Source organism: Lissotriton helveticus, chromosome 8 (genome assembly GCF_964261635.1).
Source record: "Lissotriton helveticus chromosome 8, aLisHel1.1, whole genome shotgun sequence".
Taxonomy (NCBI): Eukaryota; Metazoa; Chordata; class Amphibia; order Caudata; family Salamandridae; genus Lissotriton; species Lissotriton helveticus.
Genome location: NC_136069.1, coordinates 1,458,708,074 through 1,458,729,604, shown reverse-complemented (window position 1 = coordinate 1,458,729,604; position 21,531 = coordinate 1,458,708,074). Strand labels below are relative to the sequence as shown.

Sequence of the window (21,531 nt, the reverse complement as noted above, 5' to 3'; positions counted from 1 at the left end):
AACACCGGAAGATATTGCAGATTATAGTGGTATTGACTTACCTGTCATAGAGCCACCGGAATCCCTCATACAGCGGGAAAGTAATTTACTGGTGTAGGCCTCATGAGATAAGATATGATCATCCAGACTATTATAATGCGTTAGTGATTGAGTGATACGGGGATGGGGGATTGCCTGATCTGTGCACAGTTTAGCATGTTAAATGTTTGTTTTTTAATTGTCATTATTTCTTTTTTTCCATATATTTCTTAATTGAACATGGCTTCATCTATATTGAACTTCATCGATGTGTAGGCCTCTGGGCCGCTATTGTACCACAAAAAAAACTGAAAACAAATTGTTTATAAAGAAAATAAATCAATATTTAACTAGGAGGACATTTTTCCAAGATGTAGATTTATTATCAGCTTTTAAACAGTTGTGTTGTCTAAAGATATTTATTATTACTGCATCTCACGTTATCAAATTCTTAAACAGCATTTGTTATTTAGTGAGTATGTTAACAAATTTCCGATATCCACTTAAGGCATGGACTAATCACAGTTTTTATTATAGGGTGGGTCTCATCGTTTGTCGATGATTGAAGACCCTGATGCCTTCCGATTTCGTCATATGATTTCCTTTGAGGCACTGCAGATTCGATCTCTCGCTAGTGGAGGTAATGTTCCTGTATTTGTCATTCTCTTTTCTGTATAAAAGTAATGGTCAATACTACTGATGACGTCTATGGATGTCTTTCATGGCTTGTATCAATCAATTACTTAGATGTTGTTTTCTACCGGAAGTGTGCAACAGTTGTGTAACAAAACTGTTAAACTGTAATTATTCTTGAGACATGTATTGTTTTAATACTGCTTTATAAACATGGCTGCTCAGTTTACAGTTATGTATCAATAATGATTATGCTATGAAATGGGCTAGATAGATACATGTATTTTTTCCCTTAGAATTGTAGTTTCTCTTTGTGTTCATGGATGACGTTTGCTTTTCTGTGCTGTTAAATGTAATGTTTCTGAGGGTCACTGGCAAGATCCTATTCAATTTATTTGCCCTTTCCAAGATGTCTTAGCCGAGTTAATCCACAAATTCTGCACACTTGAGTTTGAAGTTAGCGCTGGCCAGCTCTATGTGTTGAGCCTAATGGGCATCAACATATGGTATGAAAATATTTTCAAATGGTTGAATGTTACACGAACAATAGCATGACGGAGAACTAGTTATGTACTTTTAATGTTAGCTCTACAGCTACTGCTTTCCATAAATAGTATCACCATGTTTCACACCCTTATCTATTGCCTTTTGTTGATGTCATTCATTCATTAGTCTGTAGTCAAAACTGAAAGGTAGTGGTGGTTTGTTGCAGCGACTGCCTGACCGAACACCATAAATCATAAGGAGAGTCTATTAATTAATTTCAGTGTTTTAACAGTGGTCTTATTGACAGTATAGCACGGGGATCATTTAAATGTGCTATCTTTTGCATTCATTGGACTAGTGTTCAGGTAAATTGCTACATACCTGATTTTAAAACTGTTCAAGGACGCACAAGCATGCTTTATATTTGAAGCTGTTTGCTTAACATTTCCCACACCCTGCAACTACAAAAAACCCTGTCTAATGATACATTTTGAGTAGAATTTGTTGCATTCACCCCAGCTCTGGAGCATGGAAATGACTGTGCCACACAAGGAGCTCTGTAATACATGTCTTTTTTTTTTTCATGCAACCATTAACTGAACGCACTGCATCCTAGACTTTATTAACCACACCTAGACACACCCAAATACCTCCCAGCTGATTTGTTAACTTGGTAAGAGTTCTGTCTAGGACCACAAGGGCCCTACTGCACATAATCACATGACACTACATCTCCCCCTTTGTTAAATAAAAAATGATGACAACATATATACATTAGAGTTCCTGAAGGAGTCGTCAAGGTGCTCGTACCAGTCTTCCCGATCGAGTCGTAGGAAGTATAGAAGTTGCACTGGCATCGGGAATGTAGACTCAGATGCTTGACTTGGGCACTCATGAGGACTTGTCTCACTCGTAAGGTCTGGAACCAACGAACATTGAGACAGATGCTTGAAATGTGACTACCCTCTCATAATGGACTTTCTGGGAGTTGGACGGTCACCATGTGTCCTTGTCACAACTCTGAAAGGTTTAGCATCAAACGGAGCATCAATCATGTGTTTTCGTTTCGGTTTGACTAGGTCCCAACTCCTTTCCCAAATGGTGTCCTAAGTGCATCAGCGCTTATCTTCATAGGTCTTCATCTTACTTTTGTGGGAAGTGCCCATGACCCTAATCTCATCAGTATCCATTAATCTGCGTGTGTTCTGTTATGGTAGCTTTGTCCCATTGGCTCTCCCAAACAGCAAGGTAGCAGGTCTTTCACCTGTTGTAGAATGGGGAGTTGGGCAAAAAGCTCTTTTGCGATATATTCTTTGAGCACTGCACGCTGAACCGTTTTCTTGCGGGTGCCCATAATCGTTTAACAACGCCATTTGCCTGTGCCCAGAGAGGTGTGCCTTTTTGATGCTTGATTTTCAGACGACTAAAAGTCCTTAAACTCTCTGGCATTGAAGGGTGGACGGTTGTCAGATTTGAGATTGGGGGAAGCAACCCATGCTGCAAAATATGATCCAGCCTCTCAATGACTTTGTCATGGGTGATCGATGATAAGTCTTCCACTAAGGGAAAACATGAGTACTCATCAATAACTACCATTCGATAATGGCGATTGTTTAAATGTCCATAGAATTCAACTGCAAATTTCTTCCACGCTTGTTTGAGAAGGTCAAACATATTTAGCGGATGCTGTGTTTGGAGAGGAGCAGTTTCACAGGTGACATGCTTTCAATTACTTCTCGACTCGTTCATCAAGGCGAGGAAACCACATTCCGTCTCAGAGCGCTCTCTTGGTGGCTACAATGCCACAATGGCCTTCGTGTGACAGTTCAATTACTTTTTGCCTTAAGCTCTCATATATGATAATTCTCGAACCTCTTAGTATAATGCCTCCTTGATTGATTGACAAAATTCTTCCTGCTCATTTAATTTTTTTTGATATTCAACGTCATCCGTGAGAGGTTGAGTATGTTTTCTCTATGATTGCGTTGCAATGATATCCTTGAGTGCGAGTATGTCTCTGTCTCTGTTGGGAGCAGCAATGATCTGCTTAATGGATAGATATGAAGGAGTGCTAGATTTTACTATGAAATTGATGTCTGCTTCTGTCACTTGAGACATTGCACTGTGGCGCTGTAATGGCATCAGTGAGAAGTAATCTGCAGAGTTTTGATCCTTCCCTGGCTTATGCGCAATAGTGTAATCATACTCTTTCAGAGTCAACCTCCACCGCTCCATGTGAGGGGTCATCCTTGCTTTCGGATTTTTGAAAATGGTGAGCAACCCCTGGTGGTCCGTGACAAGGGTGAAATGCTTTCCGTACAGAAACACAGGAAAACGTTCAAAAGCCACACTACAGCCAGACTTTCTTTTTCTGGCTTGGAATAGGCATGGCCCACTGGGCTTGCATCTCCTCCAATCTCAGTATTTTAACTTTGGATCAAAATAAGCCATTTCAGTGGCATTTTCAATTTCGTATTTGATATTCTTGAAACTTCTGTCACATTCAGAGGACCACTGGATGGGAATATTCTTTTTTGTCAAGTCACAAATATATCTGGAGCAATAGCTGGCCATGCCTAAGAAGCATCACTGAATGGTTAAATCTTGCGGGGGGCTTGTGGATAACAATGCTTATACCTTTTCAGGGTCAGGAGTCATTCTCCTATCAGAGTAAATATAGCCAAAGAATTAGAGTTTACTTTTATGATACGCACACTTTTCTGCATTTTTAAAGTGAGACCTGCATCAGCAAGCAGACAGCATACGTCTGGAAGAGCTTTGTCATGCTCTTTTTGTGTGAGCCCCAAACACTAGTATAGCGTCATTGAGGTTAAAAGCATGTGTGATAGGTTGAATTATTCGGCGACTGACATCCTGAAAGATCTCTGCTGCTGACGACCCACCAAAGTTAAGTCTTTAGTATCTGAATAAACTACCATGAGTTGAAAAAATAGTAATGAACTTACCTAAAGTTCTCTTCCAGCCTGAGTTGGTGATATCCCTTGGTCAAATCAACACAGGATAAGATTTTGGCACCATTTAGCTGTGTAATCATGTCTGCTATTTGTGAACCTGGATGTCTTTCTCTTTCAATTGCTTTGTTGGCCTGGCGCATATCAACACAAATTCACACTGCACCACCACTTTTTTGGCTCTACCCCTACGGTCGAAACCCATGGCGTCGGACCAGTTGAGTGCTCGATGATTTCATGCTTTAATATTTCTAGTCCTTTCTCAGTGGCCTCCTGTGAAAAAAAAAGCAATACAACAGTGTCACTGAGCAACAGGAAACATTTTCTCATTAAAGTGAAATGTCACCTTCATTGTCTTGAGTTTTCCTAGTTCATTTCATGAAGCAATGAAGGAAATTGACTTACTGTTCGGAATGTGCATTGAGGTTGTAGTTGGTGGTTTTGCAGCATGAATCTTTCTGGATTCACTATGCTGTGCATTATTCCGCCATCTAGTGGTTGTGTCCGGAATTGTTCTCTTTTATTTTTATTTTTTCGTGGCCCAGGTGGGCGCCGACATACCATCATTTGGTGTCCTCCGTGACGTTGATGTGCTTACTCCCACCTTTGGTCACCATCTTCAGATTCTTTTTTCCGCCGTTGGGTCTGGATCATTGCCGAAGAGTTCCAGAGTTTTTGAGAGAGGAATCAAGAAAATTCGTAGAAAAGCGACGAAAATCAAGTTTTCAGCTACACCGGACTACAGGTCAGGTAACCGGGATGAAGAGAGAGAAGGTTTACGACTAAGACCGTGACTTTCTACGGAGAATACGCTGGCAGGGGGCTCCCTGAGCGCAGGGATGGACAAAGCACCGTTCAAGTATTGCACCAATTTCCACCACAAATATGGCCAGAAGGACCAGCATCCAGTCAGCAACCCCTGCCTGCCCCTCGACCACACCACCGAAGACTGCAACGCGTGCTCAGCGCTTACACACAAGACCCTCAGAGTAAGGGAGAGGCAGAGAAGGGCGAACCACAACATGCAGGAGCAGGGACCACCTCCATCGCTCCGAGACTTTGGCCTCTCCAGTGGAGAAGAGGACAACATTGCCGAAGGACCGGAGGACTGCGCGGTCGTCGATGTCCATAAGAAGACGTCGAAGGGGGTTTGTGAGTCGTCGACTCCTAAACACTCGAAAGGGTGAAGCTAAAGCCCCGAGCGACACTCGTAGTAGTGAAGCTAAGTCCTTGAAGGGAGCATTGCAGTCGAAACACTCGACGAAGGCAACGGCAAGCAAGGACAGTCAGCCGAGCGGATCCTTCGAAAAGGACTCGCAATCGGCAAAAGCCCTTGAAAAACCAAGATCGTCTAAGGTTGTCCTCGAAAAGGCCACCTCGACGCCGAGAAAGGAAGGGCCGACTTCGTCGTCGACAGCCCCGAAGGGAGGCCATCCAACCCCCGATGCTGAACATGCCACCGAGATGGAGAGGAAGAAGAGGAGGCTTGAGGCCGAAATGGCGATCATCCTGCAGGGGAAAAGGGACTTCGATGAGAAGATGAGCCAATACACCATCCCGCCAAAACCGGCACTTGAAGTCAAAAGAGACGACGAGCACGCCGAACCAGCGAACGCCTGAACCAGTCGAGGAACAGGGGGCCGAAGACTATTATTTTAAGGGAGAATGCAACGAAGCTCTGCATTCCTACTGGGACTTGACGTCCTCGGAAGCACAAGACCTAGAATGGCAAGATCTCTACGCAGAATCTCCGGAAGAAGGGGTAGATACTTACCTTCGAGGCCATCGCAGCTAGACGACATAGGGATCTACAAAATGGTCGTCCAAAAGGCTGCACAGACGTATGGAGTGAAAAAGGAAGAGGAGAAGCCCAAGGCTTGTTTTCTCCTATAGACTCTACTGCCTCAACAAACTAGGAGCCAATTCCTACCCATGCTCCCCAGTGTGCTGGTTCAAGGAAGAGAGGCCTTTAAGGTACCGGCAGTATGCAAGCCTGTGACTCCAAGAATGGAGAAGAAGTATAAACATTCTTCAAAGGACCCTGCATACATCCAAGGGTCAGTACCAGCCGACTCATTAATTGCAGCAACGGCTAGGAAGAGGGCCAATGTGCCTAGTAATGACGTGCCACCTCCAGACAATGAGAGTAGGAAGATGGATCTCACGGCATTGGATTGAACTTGACTTCCAGTGTTTTCTGGTGATATTTGCTATATCGCTTCTTCTAGAGCAGTGACACCAAAAGTACGGCTTGTAGCCCTCTTGACCTCCGGCCGCCCTAGTGAACAGCAGCACAAGCGGCTGTTAAGTTGCTGAGCACTAATAGAATTTTTTTACATAAATGGCAAGCATTTATTAACCTGCAAAGGAATGCTTGCCCGTTTATTTAATATGTTGTTAGACCTCCTTACACAATCCCTGACCCACCCAGACCCCTACTGCAACCCTGCTGGTATCAGTGCAGCTCCTGGTCACACTACAGACCGTACTTTGTGGCCCCATGCAAATGTTTGAGTACCCATGTTCTAGAGCATCTATTAAGTCATTGAACGTTTCAATCAATGCAGTCCATCTGGCATCAATGTTCTGCTTTTTGGAATTGTCGAATGGTGGAGGTGGTTTCAGGAACGCAGCTGTGCCATATTTGGCGCACAAATCTGTAGCCATTGAAAAGTTTCAATTTCTTGAAGACCTTTTGAGTTGTGCTGAATGCCACCAGCTGCCCTTTGGCATTTCTGCAGGGAATTTGTAAACACAACCCCCATGTTTGCGCTCCAGTCGCCTCGCCAGATTATGAGGTTGTATGACGCTTTGTCTGTGTTTGCTGGTGGTTAGACATAATTTCTTGTATCTGATTGTTTTTTGCTGCCTTTAGCTTTTCTGCTCCATATGGTAGATGGCTCTGTGTTATGCTGTGGCACAGTATTTCTTCTTTTGGCCTTACCAGTAAACTTCTGGCAGGCTTTCTGACGGTGCTCCTTTGTAGGACCTTCACCTTATTCGAGGACCGTGAGCGAGCCGAAGTGTATTGTGCCCCCTTAAGGGAACCCTAAGCACCAACGTGCCACGGTGCAGAGAAAAGTGAAGCTGCAACATGACACACCTCCTGTGTGCCATGCGTGCAGACACTGAATGCAGTATAGGTAAGTTTCCCTAAAGCAGGCCTTACAACCCTAAGGCAGGGGGCTCTCTACTACATATGTGGACATATGTGCGTGAGCAGATATGACCCAGTGATGTCTAAGTCGATTCTTAGATATTACAAGTGAACAGGGAAGCCATTTTGAGTACATGTGCTGGAAACTGGTATTTACGACTTCCACAGCTACATGATGGCTTTACTGAAACCATTCCAGTGATGGATGTATTAATACATGCACCCAGAGGGCATCTTAGAAGTGCCCCGTGAAAACCTACTGACTACTAGTGTGTTGACTGACTGGTGTAGGCCAGCCTTCCACCACAGACAGATCTCTGACCACCTGAAGGTGAGAGCCCTCACTCTCTGAGGGCAGAAACAGTGCCTGCTTTGTCACCTCTTCCAAGCAGGATGGCTAATTGATCTGCCTATCAAGGCAGGAGGCTTCAAAGGCCTATGCAACCTTTGATATGCAAGCCAAGGCTTCCCCAGACAGGGGGAATGCCACCTCCCTGCCCCTGGCCCATTTGACATCAGGACAGGTGGGAAAATTAGCTAGTTAGGAGGTGTGTTCCCCTCTAAGGCTAGTTCCACCCCTAATGTGGGCAATCTGATGTGGACACAACTTTTAAAATTCCAACATCTTTTTTTGCCGAATTAGGCTCTCTGGGGCAGGATTATGCCCACTTCTCACAGGGAGTGGTCATATTGAGGGTGTAGATGACCTAACGGTAAATAGATCATTGGCAACTACCTTTCACTCCCCTTAATGCCCCTAAATTGAGTATTTAGGTGGTACCCCTGACACCAGTAACTTAGAATCGACAGGTCCAGAAGAAGAGGACAAAGAAGAACGTGAGAAAAGTGAGAACTGAAGACTGCTGTGAACTCTTGGAGCCAACCCCTGCCTGCCCGCACCAGTCTTAACAGTTGTGACCAGCGACTCATCCTGCAGTGGAACAGCTTACAAGAACCCTGGGAGACTGACAGCCCTTCGCAAATTACCAGTAATCTCCCTTGGAGAAAAGGAGTAACTCATCTGCAAGCATTTGGAAATGCAATTCCGGTTCACTGACTGGCCCCTCCGCAGCTCGCCCAACACATAGCAGCCCTGAGGAAAAAGTATCTGTGCTCTTTGATGGTCAGATCTGTCCCCTCACCAAGTAAGAGAACGCCAGGACTAACCGGAGCCTCACAGGAACAATTCCCAGGGTACTGGACCGGTTGCAGCCAACATAGCCCATGAGAGTTCAATCCGGACTCCTGCTACACCAAGACCGAGCAGTCGTCGAGGGACGTCAGCACCGCAGAGACACATCTTCAGAGTGGCCCAGCTGTCCTTATTTTGCACCCTGAACCGGCGAGACAGACGACCACAAGGCCCTGGGATGCACAGAGCCCAACTGACCTTTCCACTCTGCACTTAAGCGCCCCGGAACCAGTACTGATGACCCAGCTGTACCCCCTTGTTCCCAGGACCCTTGTGACCCGAGCCCCCGTTGGGAGTTCCTGTACTTGTCCCCAGATACACCTATACAGTTGGTTCTATGGCCCCTATCTTTTCACTGGTGTAGCTCACAGCTACCAACCTGACCAGCACTCTGTGCACAGACGCCCCAAGGTAGGTAACGAGTAACTGCTCATGGTACTTTTGACCTTAGCCCTCTATGACCCTAAGTCCCGAAGAAGACCCCCAGAAACCGGCCGTAAATAACTGTATGGAACATATTCCTTTTCTCCCATAGGGAAGCATTGCTGCTTAAAGATGCATTTAAGTGAACTGTTTACCTACCTGTGAAAATTTATATTTAAAAAAGTACCTACCTGATAACGAAATTCTTGGTATCAAAATGTATATAAAAACACAAGTAATTTTCTAAATTGGTCTCGGATTTATTCTTGAGTGTGTGTCTCTTTTATTGCCTCTGTGAGTACAACAAATACTTAGCACCACACTCTGATAAGCCTAAACTGCTTGTCCAAACTACCACAGAGAGCATTTAGTGTTTATAATTTTTGCATCTGTAAACCAATAAGGTGATGCCTGGACTCTTTACATAGTGTGATACGTTTTGGTCCACCATACAAAGAGGCAGCTTCGTGCAGCTCTGTAATACACGTCTTTATTCTTCGTCATGTAACTGTTAACTGAACACACTGCATCATAGTCTTTCTTTTATCAAACCTAAATACATCCCAACGGATTACGTAACTTTGTAAGAAGTCCGCCTAGGACCACAAGTGTCCTTCTGCACATAATCACATGACATTACAGAATTGTGTTGCAATTTACCCATATATCAATTAATGACTGTGAATTGAATACATTGTCATAGAAGCCTCTTTGGAGAGAAGTCCATTTTCTATACTTAGTGGGCGGGAAATAGGCAGGCACTTGAAACTTCTGTAATTAGCCTATCTTATTTACATACATTTTGTGCCCCTCTATACAGATGCAGAGACTAATTTGGTTTGTGAGATAGTCCATGTAAAATCTGAATCAGAAGGAAGGCCAGAACAATCTTTCCATTTATGGAGCAGGTAAGGGTCCTTGATCAACTTGTTTATTAAGCAGTGAAAAACCTGGTTTGAGTTCCTGGCAGTAAAAAAAAACCTGGTTTGGGTTCCTGGCAGTACTCTGTCACACAATGTCTGAAACAGAACGTGATCTGAAAATCCCACACTATTTAGAACTGTAAGCAAAGTGCCTATTCTGATTTTTGCATTTGGAGTTTTCAGTGTCTATACAAATAGTACTAATATACCTTTTAGCATCATATGTGGCATGGACACACACTGTTGACAAGTTGTGATTACCTGTTTGAAAATTAATATTCTGTTTTTGTAGCCAAAGGTTTCTTTGACCTGTTTGGACCTTCTCAATGGTTTTCTTGTGTAGCTGTATTTCTATGTGGCGTGTTTAGTTTAAAAAAAATGATGAGGAACATACTAAAGCCAGGACAAGGAGCACATTGTCACCATTTTGTAGAAAACGCAAGTATTGGAAGCAGGAGACATAAATACTTTAATGTGAAATCCTTTACACTAGCTGAGGGACGAGACTTACTGGGGCAGGAAATACACTGAGACTGAGAATGCACATTGCTCATGCACTCGGACAGGGAGACACCAATGTGCGCTCTGTAACCGAAATGCAAAATTATTGATCGTTCCAGAGCCTGTTGGAATGTCACAAGATCCACCATCCTTCTCCACCTGTCCACCCCACCACTGGAGTGACTGATCACTTACAAGATGCATAAGAAGAGCCAAGGTGCCATGGAAATGGCTAATGCTGCACTGCATTGTCACCTCTCCAGAAAAGCATATTGGGCAGAAAAACATACTTATCCTGGGGAGATCACCTATAACTAGCCTTCCTGAACCTGGTAGTTCTAAGCCAGTGGTTCGCAAGCTTTTTAGAACCATGACCTTCTTTTTAGAACAATACATGTTCACGACCCACCTACCTTTGATGAACATGAGGGGTGATTTTTTAATGCAACTAAAGCATTGTTTTGTAGTGCACTGCCATTTACAGACAGTACATTTTCCTCTGAAATGGCCACAAACTTTGCACAGACATACAGTACATACAGTTTTACTTATAAAGCTATATTAAACACAAGTAATGTGTGGAAATGAGGTTTCTCTAAATATTTATCATTCGTGCATCATCAATTAAAGTGGCTATATTTGTTTTGATCCTACTAAAATCTCGGTTTCCAGCACACTTCAGAATTCCCAAAAATTTACTTTTTGTTTTGCATGCCTAACTGTTGAATGCATACAGTTCATTTACAGGTATTTACATTCTATTGTGTTACAAAAAACGACATCCTAAGATTATCATATAATTCACTTTAAAAACTCCTCACTTTGGAGACCGAGAAAGAAAAGTAAACACCCTTCCCATGTTAAAAGAATAAGCAGCAGCTCGTCAGAAGGAAAAGCCTGATAGTTGACCTATGTCTTTATGCACCCAAATGTGACCAGTGAAACATAGAATTTAATGACCTCTTTATTTATTGCTTGGACTTTTGTGACCTCCAAACGTTTGCTCACGACCTGGTAGCAGGCTGCGACCCACAGTTTAGAAAACACTGTTCCAAGCAATACGGAAATGTGTAAGAAGCACCTGATCTCAGGTCTTATAGCCACGGGTCGTGGTCTCTCCAACTGTGACTTTGCCTTTCCTTAGTATTTGTAGTTTGCTGGTGAACTATAGTTTTGTTATAACATGTAATGTATTTGCTAACCTAAGATGCATTATTTTCAGACTGGGTACACATCTCTGCACTTGTTGAGGGTATAGTCCAAGGAAGACATAGCATTTGGTAGTCTAGGAGAATGGCATAAATGAAATTAAATGCCATAAATGTTTTCCACAAAAATAAAGTAGGTTAACAGTTTAAATTCTGCTAGTTTTACCAATTAGTAATATTTTACCTTTGGTTTATCATTTGTTAAAGAAGAGTGCTTGTCTCCATTTGCTGTTACATTGGGCACGATGGACAGTGCAGTGTGCAGATCATCTACAATGCCAAGGTCCCGTTTTACCACCCACTGGTTATAAAATAGGATATTTCCCTTTCCACCATTTAGCTTTAATGGATAGACAGTCTGCTCTTCCAATCTTCCTGTGATGTCAGTTCCTGGTTTGGGTTTGAAGGGAGCTCACAAAATGCAGGACAACCTTAGAAAAATGCTTACAAAAAGATAAAAATATGACAGATGTGCATACTTTACCATTTGTGATTTATGAGCGGGAATAGTGACAAAAATGCAATGACAGGCCATTCAAATTACATACAAGCTATTTAATATTATCACTTCCGTGAACTTGTGGAAATACTGCCCATTTGTTGATATTGGTTTATGCTGTACACTGGGAGCACTTTGAAAATACTGGTAGAATGTGCTCTTAACTTGGCCCAGAGTTACTTAACATGTTGTCGCTTATATCTGATTTAATAATGTATGTCCTCGTTGCATGTACATAGATGCACCACATTTGACCCCATATCAGAGCCTCTGATGCCTATCCAGGCTTCCAATTTCCCCTCCTATTCGTATAACTTGGCGTGATGTTCTCCTTAAACTCTCTGCGTATGTTAATGTAGCCCAGTTATCTATTGAGGCCTGTGAAAGACTCCAGTCAGAATTATTATCCAGGGGTAGATTTGACCTTAATCCTTCTGAAATGCCTGAGATGAGCACTGTTGATATCTGAAGAGCGTAGCCTTTGTTTATTTTTAAACATTTTTGCAGATTTTTATGTTGGGCGAACTCGTCCCAAGTGAACGGGAGCACTTTATATGAGCACCAGATTACATTACACAATGTCAATTCCTTTTTTGTTTTTTTGGGAGATTAATTGATTTTTCCAGAATCACAGGATGTTGAGCAGACGACGAGGCTCAAACCTGGTTCCACAATTCCAAAGTCAGCAGCTCTGGCCATTAGGCCAAATCTCCTCGCCACTTGTGTTATCACCTAAAGTCAGTTGTGACTGTTTGTGGTATATATTATAAATTGTTCAGTTTATTTACTTTCCAAAACGTGTTTTAAACCAAACCTTTTTTTTAAATGTAATTATTTTTTTAGAATTTCAGAATTTCTTTTCATGCTACCATTTTAGATCCTAAATTATCTATAGAACGGTGACATGCTTTTTTATTAGTCTATGTACAACAGGCATCTCAATGTTTGGAACTGATTTTCTCAAGTACATTTTTGGGAAGTTGGTAATTCCCTTCCTGCTTACATGTAGCAGAGTCCATTAAACTACCACAACTTTATGTTAACATCTTATTATATATAGAGTGGATGTGTCTCATAAATAGTAACCCATTTTTATTACAATCCTGGTAGAATACCTAGTGTGAGGTACATTTTATGCTAGCAACATTTGATCATTCTGAATCTGACCCCCACATTTTCAACCTCCTGTAAGCAGTTTGAATATTTTGTGCTAAAAGATATTTAGTAAAAGCATTTTATTTATTTTTATGTATTTAATGGTTTTATATAGCACTCCTTCACCATAAGGTATTAGTGTGTGTTGCATGAAACACAAAGCAGATAGCAGTACAGAAATCATCCGTGAAAAATGGAAGGTATGACTTTGAATTTTGGTGGAAGAGTGCTAAACCTGAGCATTCACATAAATGTGGGAAAGATGAAGTTTTAGTTGCTTTCTAAATTTCGTTTGGGAGATAGGGGCAAATAGGGTGAGTGCTTATATCCTAATTGATGGTTTTCCAGGAGGCAGCATTTTCTGAGAAAGACTGGTTTAGAGCTTGAGATTTGTTACACTTAAATGTTTGGTAGTGTTATGAGTTTTATTTTGTGAAACCTATTTGACCACCTGATAATTTGAGAAGGTTCACAAGAGGTGGTGTGAGATAGATACATTTATATACAAGACACCAGATCTTGCATTTGACACTTCATTAGTTATAGAGCCAATGAAGTTCTTAAGAATGGCTGAAATGGATTACAGCAGTCGGACTGTTGAATAATAGTCTGCCATAATGCTCACTGTGCATTGTGGAACCCCCAGTAAGCATTGCATTGCCAAATGTAGATGGATGATGACTAGTTTATATGCAGCCCTCATACTCTTGCACCTGGATGGTGATACCACCCATGCCCCATGGCCTCACAGACTCCATGCTGCACTTCTCATCCATGACCTGATGAAAAGTAATCACATACCCCTCATCTTGATGGAAATCCATTGGCTCCAATTGCCCGTCCACACAATCTTCTAAAGCAACTTAATTGTCAGCCAAGCCACCACAATCTCAAACTCTTGCTTACCTTACAGACACGCTCACCATCCCTGGTGGTTCTTGGCACACCTTCGGCCAAAACACCATTAGACCGACCCTTTGTCCACTGCAGCAGATTTACATATGACTCCCTCACTCTTATCTAAGACTTCAGGATAAAAGTGTTTTTAAAACCTACCCACCTGACTTCATTTGTGCTACAAGTGTCCACATAATATTCAAGGGCTTTAAAGTATTTGAGTTGGCATAAAAAGCAGAAGAACTGACTAATAGCCATTAATGGTGAAAGACGTTGGGTGCATCTGGCGTGGTGAGGGTTACTTGAGCATTGTTGTTGCTTCAAAACCTCTAAAGGTTAAGTATTTTCTGGCATTCTCTGGTTTAAAATAGTTGAAAATAAGATTGCTGTCCTATTTTTAAGCTGTTTGATATTTATTGCTATTTTACTATTTCTAGCTCTCCTTCTGGCAAAAAGGAGCTCCTGAAGGCCATACAGTCCATTCTTCGAGACAAGCACAGGAGACAACTTCTTAAAACAGAAAGTTTGCCCAGCTCTCAACAATATGTGCCCTTTGGAGGAAAGCGTTTGTGCGCTCTTAAGGGTGCTAGGCCGGCAATGCACAGAGCAGGTACTCTAAACTTGTTTTACTTTTGAGATGTCAATACTTTATTTATTTGTATGAGTAGGATTTGAAACAATATGTTAACACAGTTCATAAGTTATTTTATGTCATGATGATGTATAAGCTGGGTATTTATTCAGGTGGAACCATGAATGATCGCTCATCCCTTAGCTGTATCATCCTAAACAATGCAAACCATCTTCGAAAAAAGGTGAACAAGATGAAACAAAAATAGCCCAAAAAATATTGTTGTCTAAAACTGTAATCGGAAGGATCAAGCAACCCCCTGACTGAACAATCTATGCATTAATTACAGAAAAAATACATGGGCTAGCCAGATGATGTATTCCACTTGGCTTTTCACCTGGAAGGAGAGTGTTTAATTTTTTCCTGTCCACTCTGGTGGAGTAGATTATATTTTTGGTTTTAATTAAGACATTTAGCCGTATTCCTTTGGCAGTATTTGCTGTTTGGCCCGTGATGCAAAGTTCTTGCATTCGTCCTCAGACTGGGATCACTTGCATCTCAACTGTTATCATTCAGTTTTGATATTTAGCTATAGAGGCATTAGCAGTAAGTTGTCTTTTGTATATAGCGCAGTGTGTAAATATTTTTACGTACTCCAAAGGGAATATAGTAACCTGATGCAAATGAAAAAGTGTTTCAGCTTTGCAGTGGGAATGAAGCACTTTATAAATCATTTTTCCCCATATATCTTTAAGTGTTTTTGCTACAACAGAATCTGTGATACATGAATCACAGTCAACAAAACTGTCAACGAGAAATCCCCTTCCCCCAATCTGAGCAGTTCTCAATTACGACAATTGGTAATGACCTGGCTTTCTTCATGACCTATGAATGTGTGAAGAGCTTGTGAAGTGATTTAAAAAAAGGCAGGGTCAGGAATTGCGTGTAAGTAACCCACTATGCTTCCCTCTGTGCTTTGTACTCTTGAGATTATCAGAGCAAAGCTCTAAGGCCTGCATAAAACATGTTTATAGACAGAAACGGGTTTTAGTATACAGGAAGTATTGGCGCTTATGCACTATTGACGTTAAGATCAGTACTCCGTATCTAGTATTATCAGTGGTGCTGGCAGGCAGGGGAGACCCTCAAACCCCTCAATTTGTGTGAAGCACGCCACACAATCACAAATGAGCCAACGTCCTGCGCACTCAAAACAATAAAAACACCAATGTGTTAAGTAAAAGTTCTTGCGATGAAGAAAAGCATCCCACGTCGGTTCTGGAGTTTATGTTCTCCCTTATTTAATAATAGGTCACCAGGTAGAGGTAACACACAGCCAGCCGACACGTGTTTCGTTGTAGACAAAACAAATTTCTACAACTCCTCAGGGCTCAGTGGCTGGATCCAAAGTCAGAAAGGCCCAATTCCGGTGATAATTCCAACCCGGAAGGGTAACCAAATTCTGTATCAAGGGTAGGTAATCAAGGATAGGTAGAGACCGAATAAAAAGCATGTTGGCAGTATCATCTATAGTCAATCGGTACGCCAGATTGCAAGAGTCGTAAGAGACCAGGCGAACATATCACAACTGCGCCTCACGTTTGTGTTGCGAGGTATCAGAAAGGAGACCGGTAGGGTATCCGGTATAGCACGGATGCGTGCCAATCTCAAGTAGTGCGGGTGCGTAGCCCACGCTACTCTGGCGTCCTAATCCGGATTGCTATACCTGCCAACACTGCCAAGTGCCCGCTAATAAAATTACCTAGTACACTCACACGCAATCACTGCACACTCATTCACCACGAAACCTGCTCCGCTGTAAACTGGCATTGAAGCACACCCGTGACACACTCTGTGTCACCGGGGGAGCCCAATGATGAAGCATGCCACTAACTAGGTTGGTGGATGAGAGCTTTCAAAAGAAATATTTCTTTCTTCCGTGAGGCTAGTTCCCCTGGATAATACATATATTTCAGGGGAAGTGAACTAACCCTGCTGTTCCTCCCTCTCCCCTTGATACCTGGTACCTGGGCATAACCGTGCCCCAGAAATCTTATTTCCCACAGGAAGTGATCATATGAGGGTGTAGTGACCCCAAGGGTCAGTAACCCATTGGCTACTGGTCTACACTCCTCTAACGCACCTAAATTCAGTATTAAGGGGAGCCCCTGGTACCAAAAGAACAGATCCTGCCGACTTGAAAACCAAAGAAGGATATGAAGAGTTGTTTCCTGCAAAAACGTAAGATCCAGCAACTGACCTGGTGCCAGACCTGCTGGTCTGCCTGCTGACTTCGACAATTGTGCCAAAAGTCAACTTGTCCTGCAACTTCGGAGTCCCCAAATCCCGGGAGGCCCACCACCACTTCACCCAGGAACCAAGATCTTTAGAGAAGTAGCAGACCTGCTTCCCTTCAAAATCTGCAGGCATCCAAAGAGTCCTGTGAGCACTCAGTTACCGCAGAAACCTGACACCTGAAAGACACCCCTGCACCGATCATTCCAAGCCAGAGTTTAAGTGAACCAACTGTGTCATCGTGGTCACCCAGCACTCCCGAGACAGAGTCCACCATGGTTTTGCCCCCAGTGAATTCTCTGACATCACCTGCAGCCTCTCCACGCAGGCCCCCTCTAACACGACTGTCCCCGATACGGAAAACCCGACTACCAAAGACTCCTCTGCACCCGTTGCCCCCGGCCATGCAAAAGAGCAACAAAGGTGTTCCTAAGTCAAACTTTGAGTTATGAAGATAAAATTCCAAATTTAATATCAGCAAACTCATTTGTAAAGTTCTTTCTACTACCAGTTTTATGTGTGGCTGGGTCCACGCGCAAGCAGCTGGCAAAGAAACGACCATGGAAGAAGTTGAGAATTTTAAATCATGTTTAAAATCATGATGATATATTTCCTCTGTGGCCTATTCTAGATAGGTGCCAGAGAACTGTAGATATGACCCCCAACTGTGTTTTTGGTTTCTTATTCCAAGTCTTGATTGTGCTTTGGTCTGATCTGGGAGTAATGCTTTTTGGGGCAATCTAAGGCTGTGAAGCACTCAAATTCCTCAGTGTTTTTCTTGGCAGGTATTTGCTTAATATATTTTTGCCAATAACGTTAATTGACAGTCTTAGCATCACTCAAGACTGTTGCATTTTACTGGATACTGATTGTTAAAAGATACTAGAACACTGCTGCTAAAACTAGCAAAAACTAAAGACGTGAAGGAGTCAGATTGGTTAAATCTAATGGTTTGCAAAAGCAATCAAAGGGATTGCACACAAAAATGTTGGAGAGATTTCTCCCAAGTTAATCTACTTTGGCTACTGTTTTTTGATATAGAAAAAAATGTGCAAACATTTGGAATGGGTAGTAAGCTTAGTTGTGATTCACCTTGTGAAAGCTCACTGCACAATATGCATCTACTTAAGTGATCATCTTTTTCAGTTTCAGCACCAAGCCGGTCCCTTGCAAGAAGGCGTCGACTGATCAAAAATCGCTTTACCATTGACACGGATGAAGCCTCAGCTGGCAGCCCTGACAAAGAGCAGCCGCAGTCTACAGGCAGTGGCGGCGACACGGACCGATGGGTGGAGGAGCAGTTTGATCTTGCCCAATATGAAGACCAGGAGCACATTAAAGAGACAGACATTCTAAGTAGCGACGATGAGTACTGTGAGTCTGTGAAAACCTGCTCCGCAGAAAAGGATCTCCAAGCACAGTTTCAGGCCGCCTGCATCACCAGAATACCACTGGGACAGAGCGAGACCTACCGCAAAACAATGAATGCACATGCCTCTCGAATGTCTCAGCTGAGAAAGCAAAGTGCTTTGTCTGGACTCAATGGCAGTACAGAGAGCAATACTGAAGAGGTGATATGGGTCAAGCGGGATGACTTTGTGCCGCGCAGAACGCTAAACACCGAGATTTAAACGGATACTTTTTTGTATATGTTTCCCTCTTTTAAGCCTTCCGACAGTTTGTCAACCGACACCCTTATCGCCCCCACTTCGTCCCATTATCCCCCATACCCATTTCCAAACACTGGAAAGGGAGATCAGTCACCTGCACACTTGCACAGAAGTTGGCAGCTAAATGGGTCTTTTGCCAACCAATCACATTAATGTAATATTTTTTACAAAAAGCGCAAAAAAGTTGAATGGATGAAGCAGGACCCCACTCTGTACATCACAGAGGGATTTTTAAATATTGTATTTATTCTTCTACAACAATCAAGAAGCTACAAAACTTTGTGTACTACTGAAAAAATTATTTGTTTCGGGTCTGACCCGCAAGTATTATAAAGAAAGCACAAGGATCAAAGGGGTTTTAAAAAGTCATTTGGTGTGGGATATGAGTGGCCCTTCAATCTCAAAGTGCAGTGCACCTGCCCTCCTTCACTGCAATAAAAAGCATGTGTTTTGGGGAGGTTTGAAGGGAGGATTGAGATTTGCATAGTGAACGTTTGCTTATGCTACAGATTTTTATTTAATGCGTGCATTGGAGTCGTTTGTTTCACATATGACATATGCCACACTGTTTCAGCAGAAACCCATAGTTAAAACGTGAACACATTTCTTTCTATTTTTGCCAGAGATGCTTGGGTACATGAAATGTACATAGGGATGCTTGACTCCTTGCTCTGTATATGGTGGTCAAGTTTTAATTTTGAGCACACTTTTATATATAAGTAAATATATATATATATTTAAATAACTAAAACGTTAAAAGCATATACTTGGGCAAAAACAGAGAATTTTCTAAATATTACAGGCTTCATTATAAATGCTTACAATATATTTGGGACTACAGTTATGTCTAAAGAAATAATTTGTCTGAACTGCACATGAAGTATTTGTGACATCATTTTTGGGGGCTAACCAGGATGAAAGGATTGCAGAATTTCAGCAGGCGCTGAGGCTACTGAAAGAAGATGTAGTTCCTTAGTAAACCTAGCATCACTCTGTCATCTACATAGGCTTCAAACTAACAAGAACAGGGTATATTGTGCACTGAAAATCGAGATCTAGGGAATGGACTGTTTAACAATTTTCAGGTAAAATAAGTTAAAACTCGGTGCACAACTATTTTTTTCAGAAATGCTTTTCTTACTGCACAGATTTCACATGGATACACTAATATAGTGTTACTGTAAAAGCACCCCCGTGTGAGTGCACTCACTAGATGCTGAAGATGTCCAACTGGGAAACAGTTTGCTATAATTTCATCACACAGCTGGCACTAACAGGACAAATGAAGTTTCATTTTGATGAGTTTCGGCATTCCGGAGTCTTCATCAGGGCAACTAACAAGAAACCTGGTACTTCTTCACATGTAACAATGGAATAGATGAAATAGAAAGAGCTGGCGAAATATTTTAGATGTTGATGCAATGTTTCTGTACAGCGTTATAGCCCTGTCTTTAGCCTGAAGGTTTTACATCCCTATGGTGACGACAATCCCTTTCTTCTAACTGCTATTTGATTCTGCTCAGTTAAGTGTGCACTGCACAATCAATGCTCTGTGGGTCTTTTGCAGAGAACAGAATTTTTCTCTTTCAATGAATGTAATATGTTACTGATGACTTGGTACTTTCATGGTGTTTTGATGCATTAATAATGCTTGATATCTAACGTTGTGAAATGATTTAATCTTCATCTTTTATTCCAGTCATTGTAGTAATGCTTTTTGGAAATGCTGGCAATCTTCTTGTTTTAACCAAGTTTCTCGACACCTCTGTTTTTTCTTCTTGAGATAGATATGCCTTCTGAAGTCCTGTTATGTGCAGTCTATTGGTTTACATAGGAAAGCATCAGTAAAGCTTCGGTATATCTTTGGTATCTTTTTACCCCTTTTCTTATGACCATCTCAAGTTCAGTTGTATCCCAGTGCAGTATGAGCATCTCTTTGAACCTGTCTGTACAGTGCCAAGTGGAACATGATCGTTTTAAAAATATCTAAAGTCGGGTGCTCGCGCGGTGCCATTGTTGTATATAATGTTATGACGCATACGTCAGATGTTCTTATATATTTCTTTTTTATGCTGAAAGGTCTATTTTTTATGTTTTAGGTCCATGAATAAAAAAAGTTGTAAATGCTCGTCACACAATAAAATGATGGGGAAAAAAGGTGTTCGGATTCTTTTTCAAAAAACGCTATCTTTCATTATTTTGACTTTTTTAAAAGAGTAAAGAATGTTCTAAGGTGTAAGAGGAATCCATTACAGGTTTAGTCTTTTGCATTATAGTTTTACAGGTGTTTAAGGATATACATTATAATTTTGAAGTGATGATGGTTTAGAAATCTTCATATGCGGATTTATTTGTATGCACATGTTGTAACCCAAATTTATTAATGGTGTAAAAGCACAGCAATAAGACAAAATCCATAATGCAATTAAATGCATAATAATGCAAACAAGTGGCAAACAACAATTCTGCAAAAAGCCAAAAGATTGTTATTGCAGCAGAAAAGATTGATTCACAATGAAAACTCACTAAATCAATGTCTGATTACTTCTGCGTAGCCGCCAAAATACTATGCCTGACTCCTTCAGCTAGTTATGGCTTTCTTTCGTTCTATCATTTTTGAAGAGTTGTTGTGTGAGAGAGATGTCTGTGATGCAGTTCCTCCACCTTCCTACACGCTCAGATGTTAACTTGTGGTGCAAGGCCTTTCTCAATATTGAGTCATGGCCTGGCTTGGCTTGTCTTTCTTCGTACTTAAAAAACCAAAATGTGATTGTCAATCAATCAGGGATTTGATAAGCGCGCTACTCACCCGCAAGGGTCTCAAGGCGCGGGGGGGGGGCAGAGGGGGAGGGTGGGGGGACATGCAGCTTGGTCTTACCCAAAGAGCCAAGTTTTGAGGCTCTTTCTAAAGGCATGCAGAGTGGGGGAACG

General features: G+C 42.0%; 1 protein-coding gene across 2 annotated transcripts in view; it reads left to right on the top strand.

Annotated features, from left to right (window-relative positions):
- TIAM1 (TIAM Rac1 associated GEF 1) overlaps positions 1–20,759 on the top strand; it is a 444,435-nt gene extending 423,676 nt beyond the window's left edge. For both annotated transcript variants that reach the window (XM_078658396.1, XM_078658397.1), the window contains 4 exons: positions 556–658; positions 9,702–9,789; positions 14,502–14,674; positions 18,077–20,759. In XM_078658396.1, coding sequence (XP_078514522.1) covers positions 556–658; positions 9,702–9,789; positions 14,502–14,674; positions 18,077–18,561 — 849 coding nt within the window. In that variant the 3' untranslated portion in view covers positions 18,562–20,759. The remainder of the gene's footprint in view (positions 1–555; positions 659–9,701; positions 9,790–14,501; positions 14,675–18,076) is intronic.
- Positions 20,760–21,531: the final 772 nt, after the last annotated feature.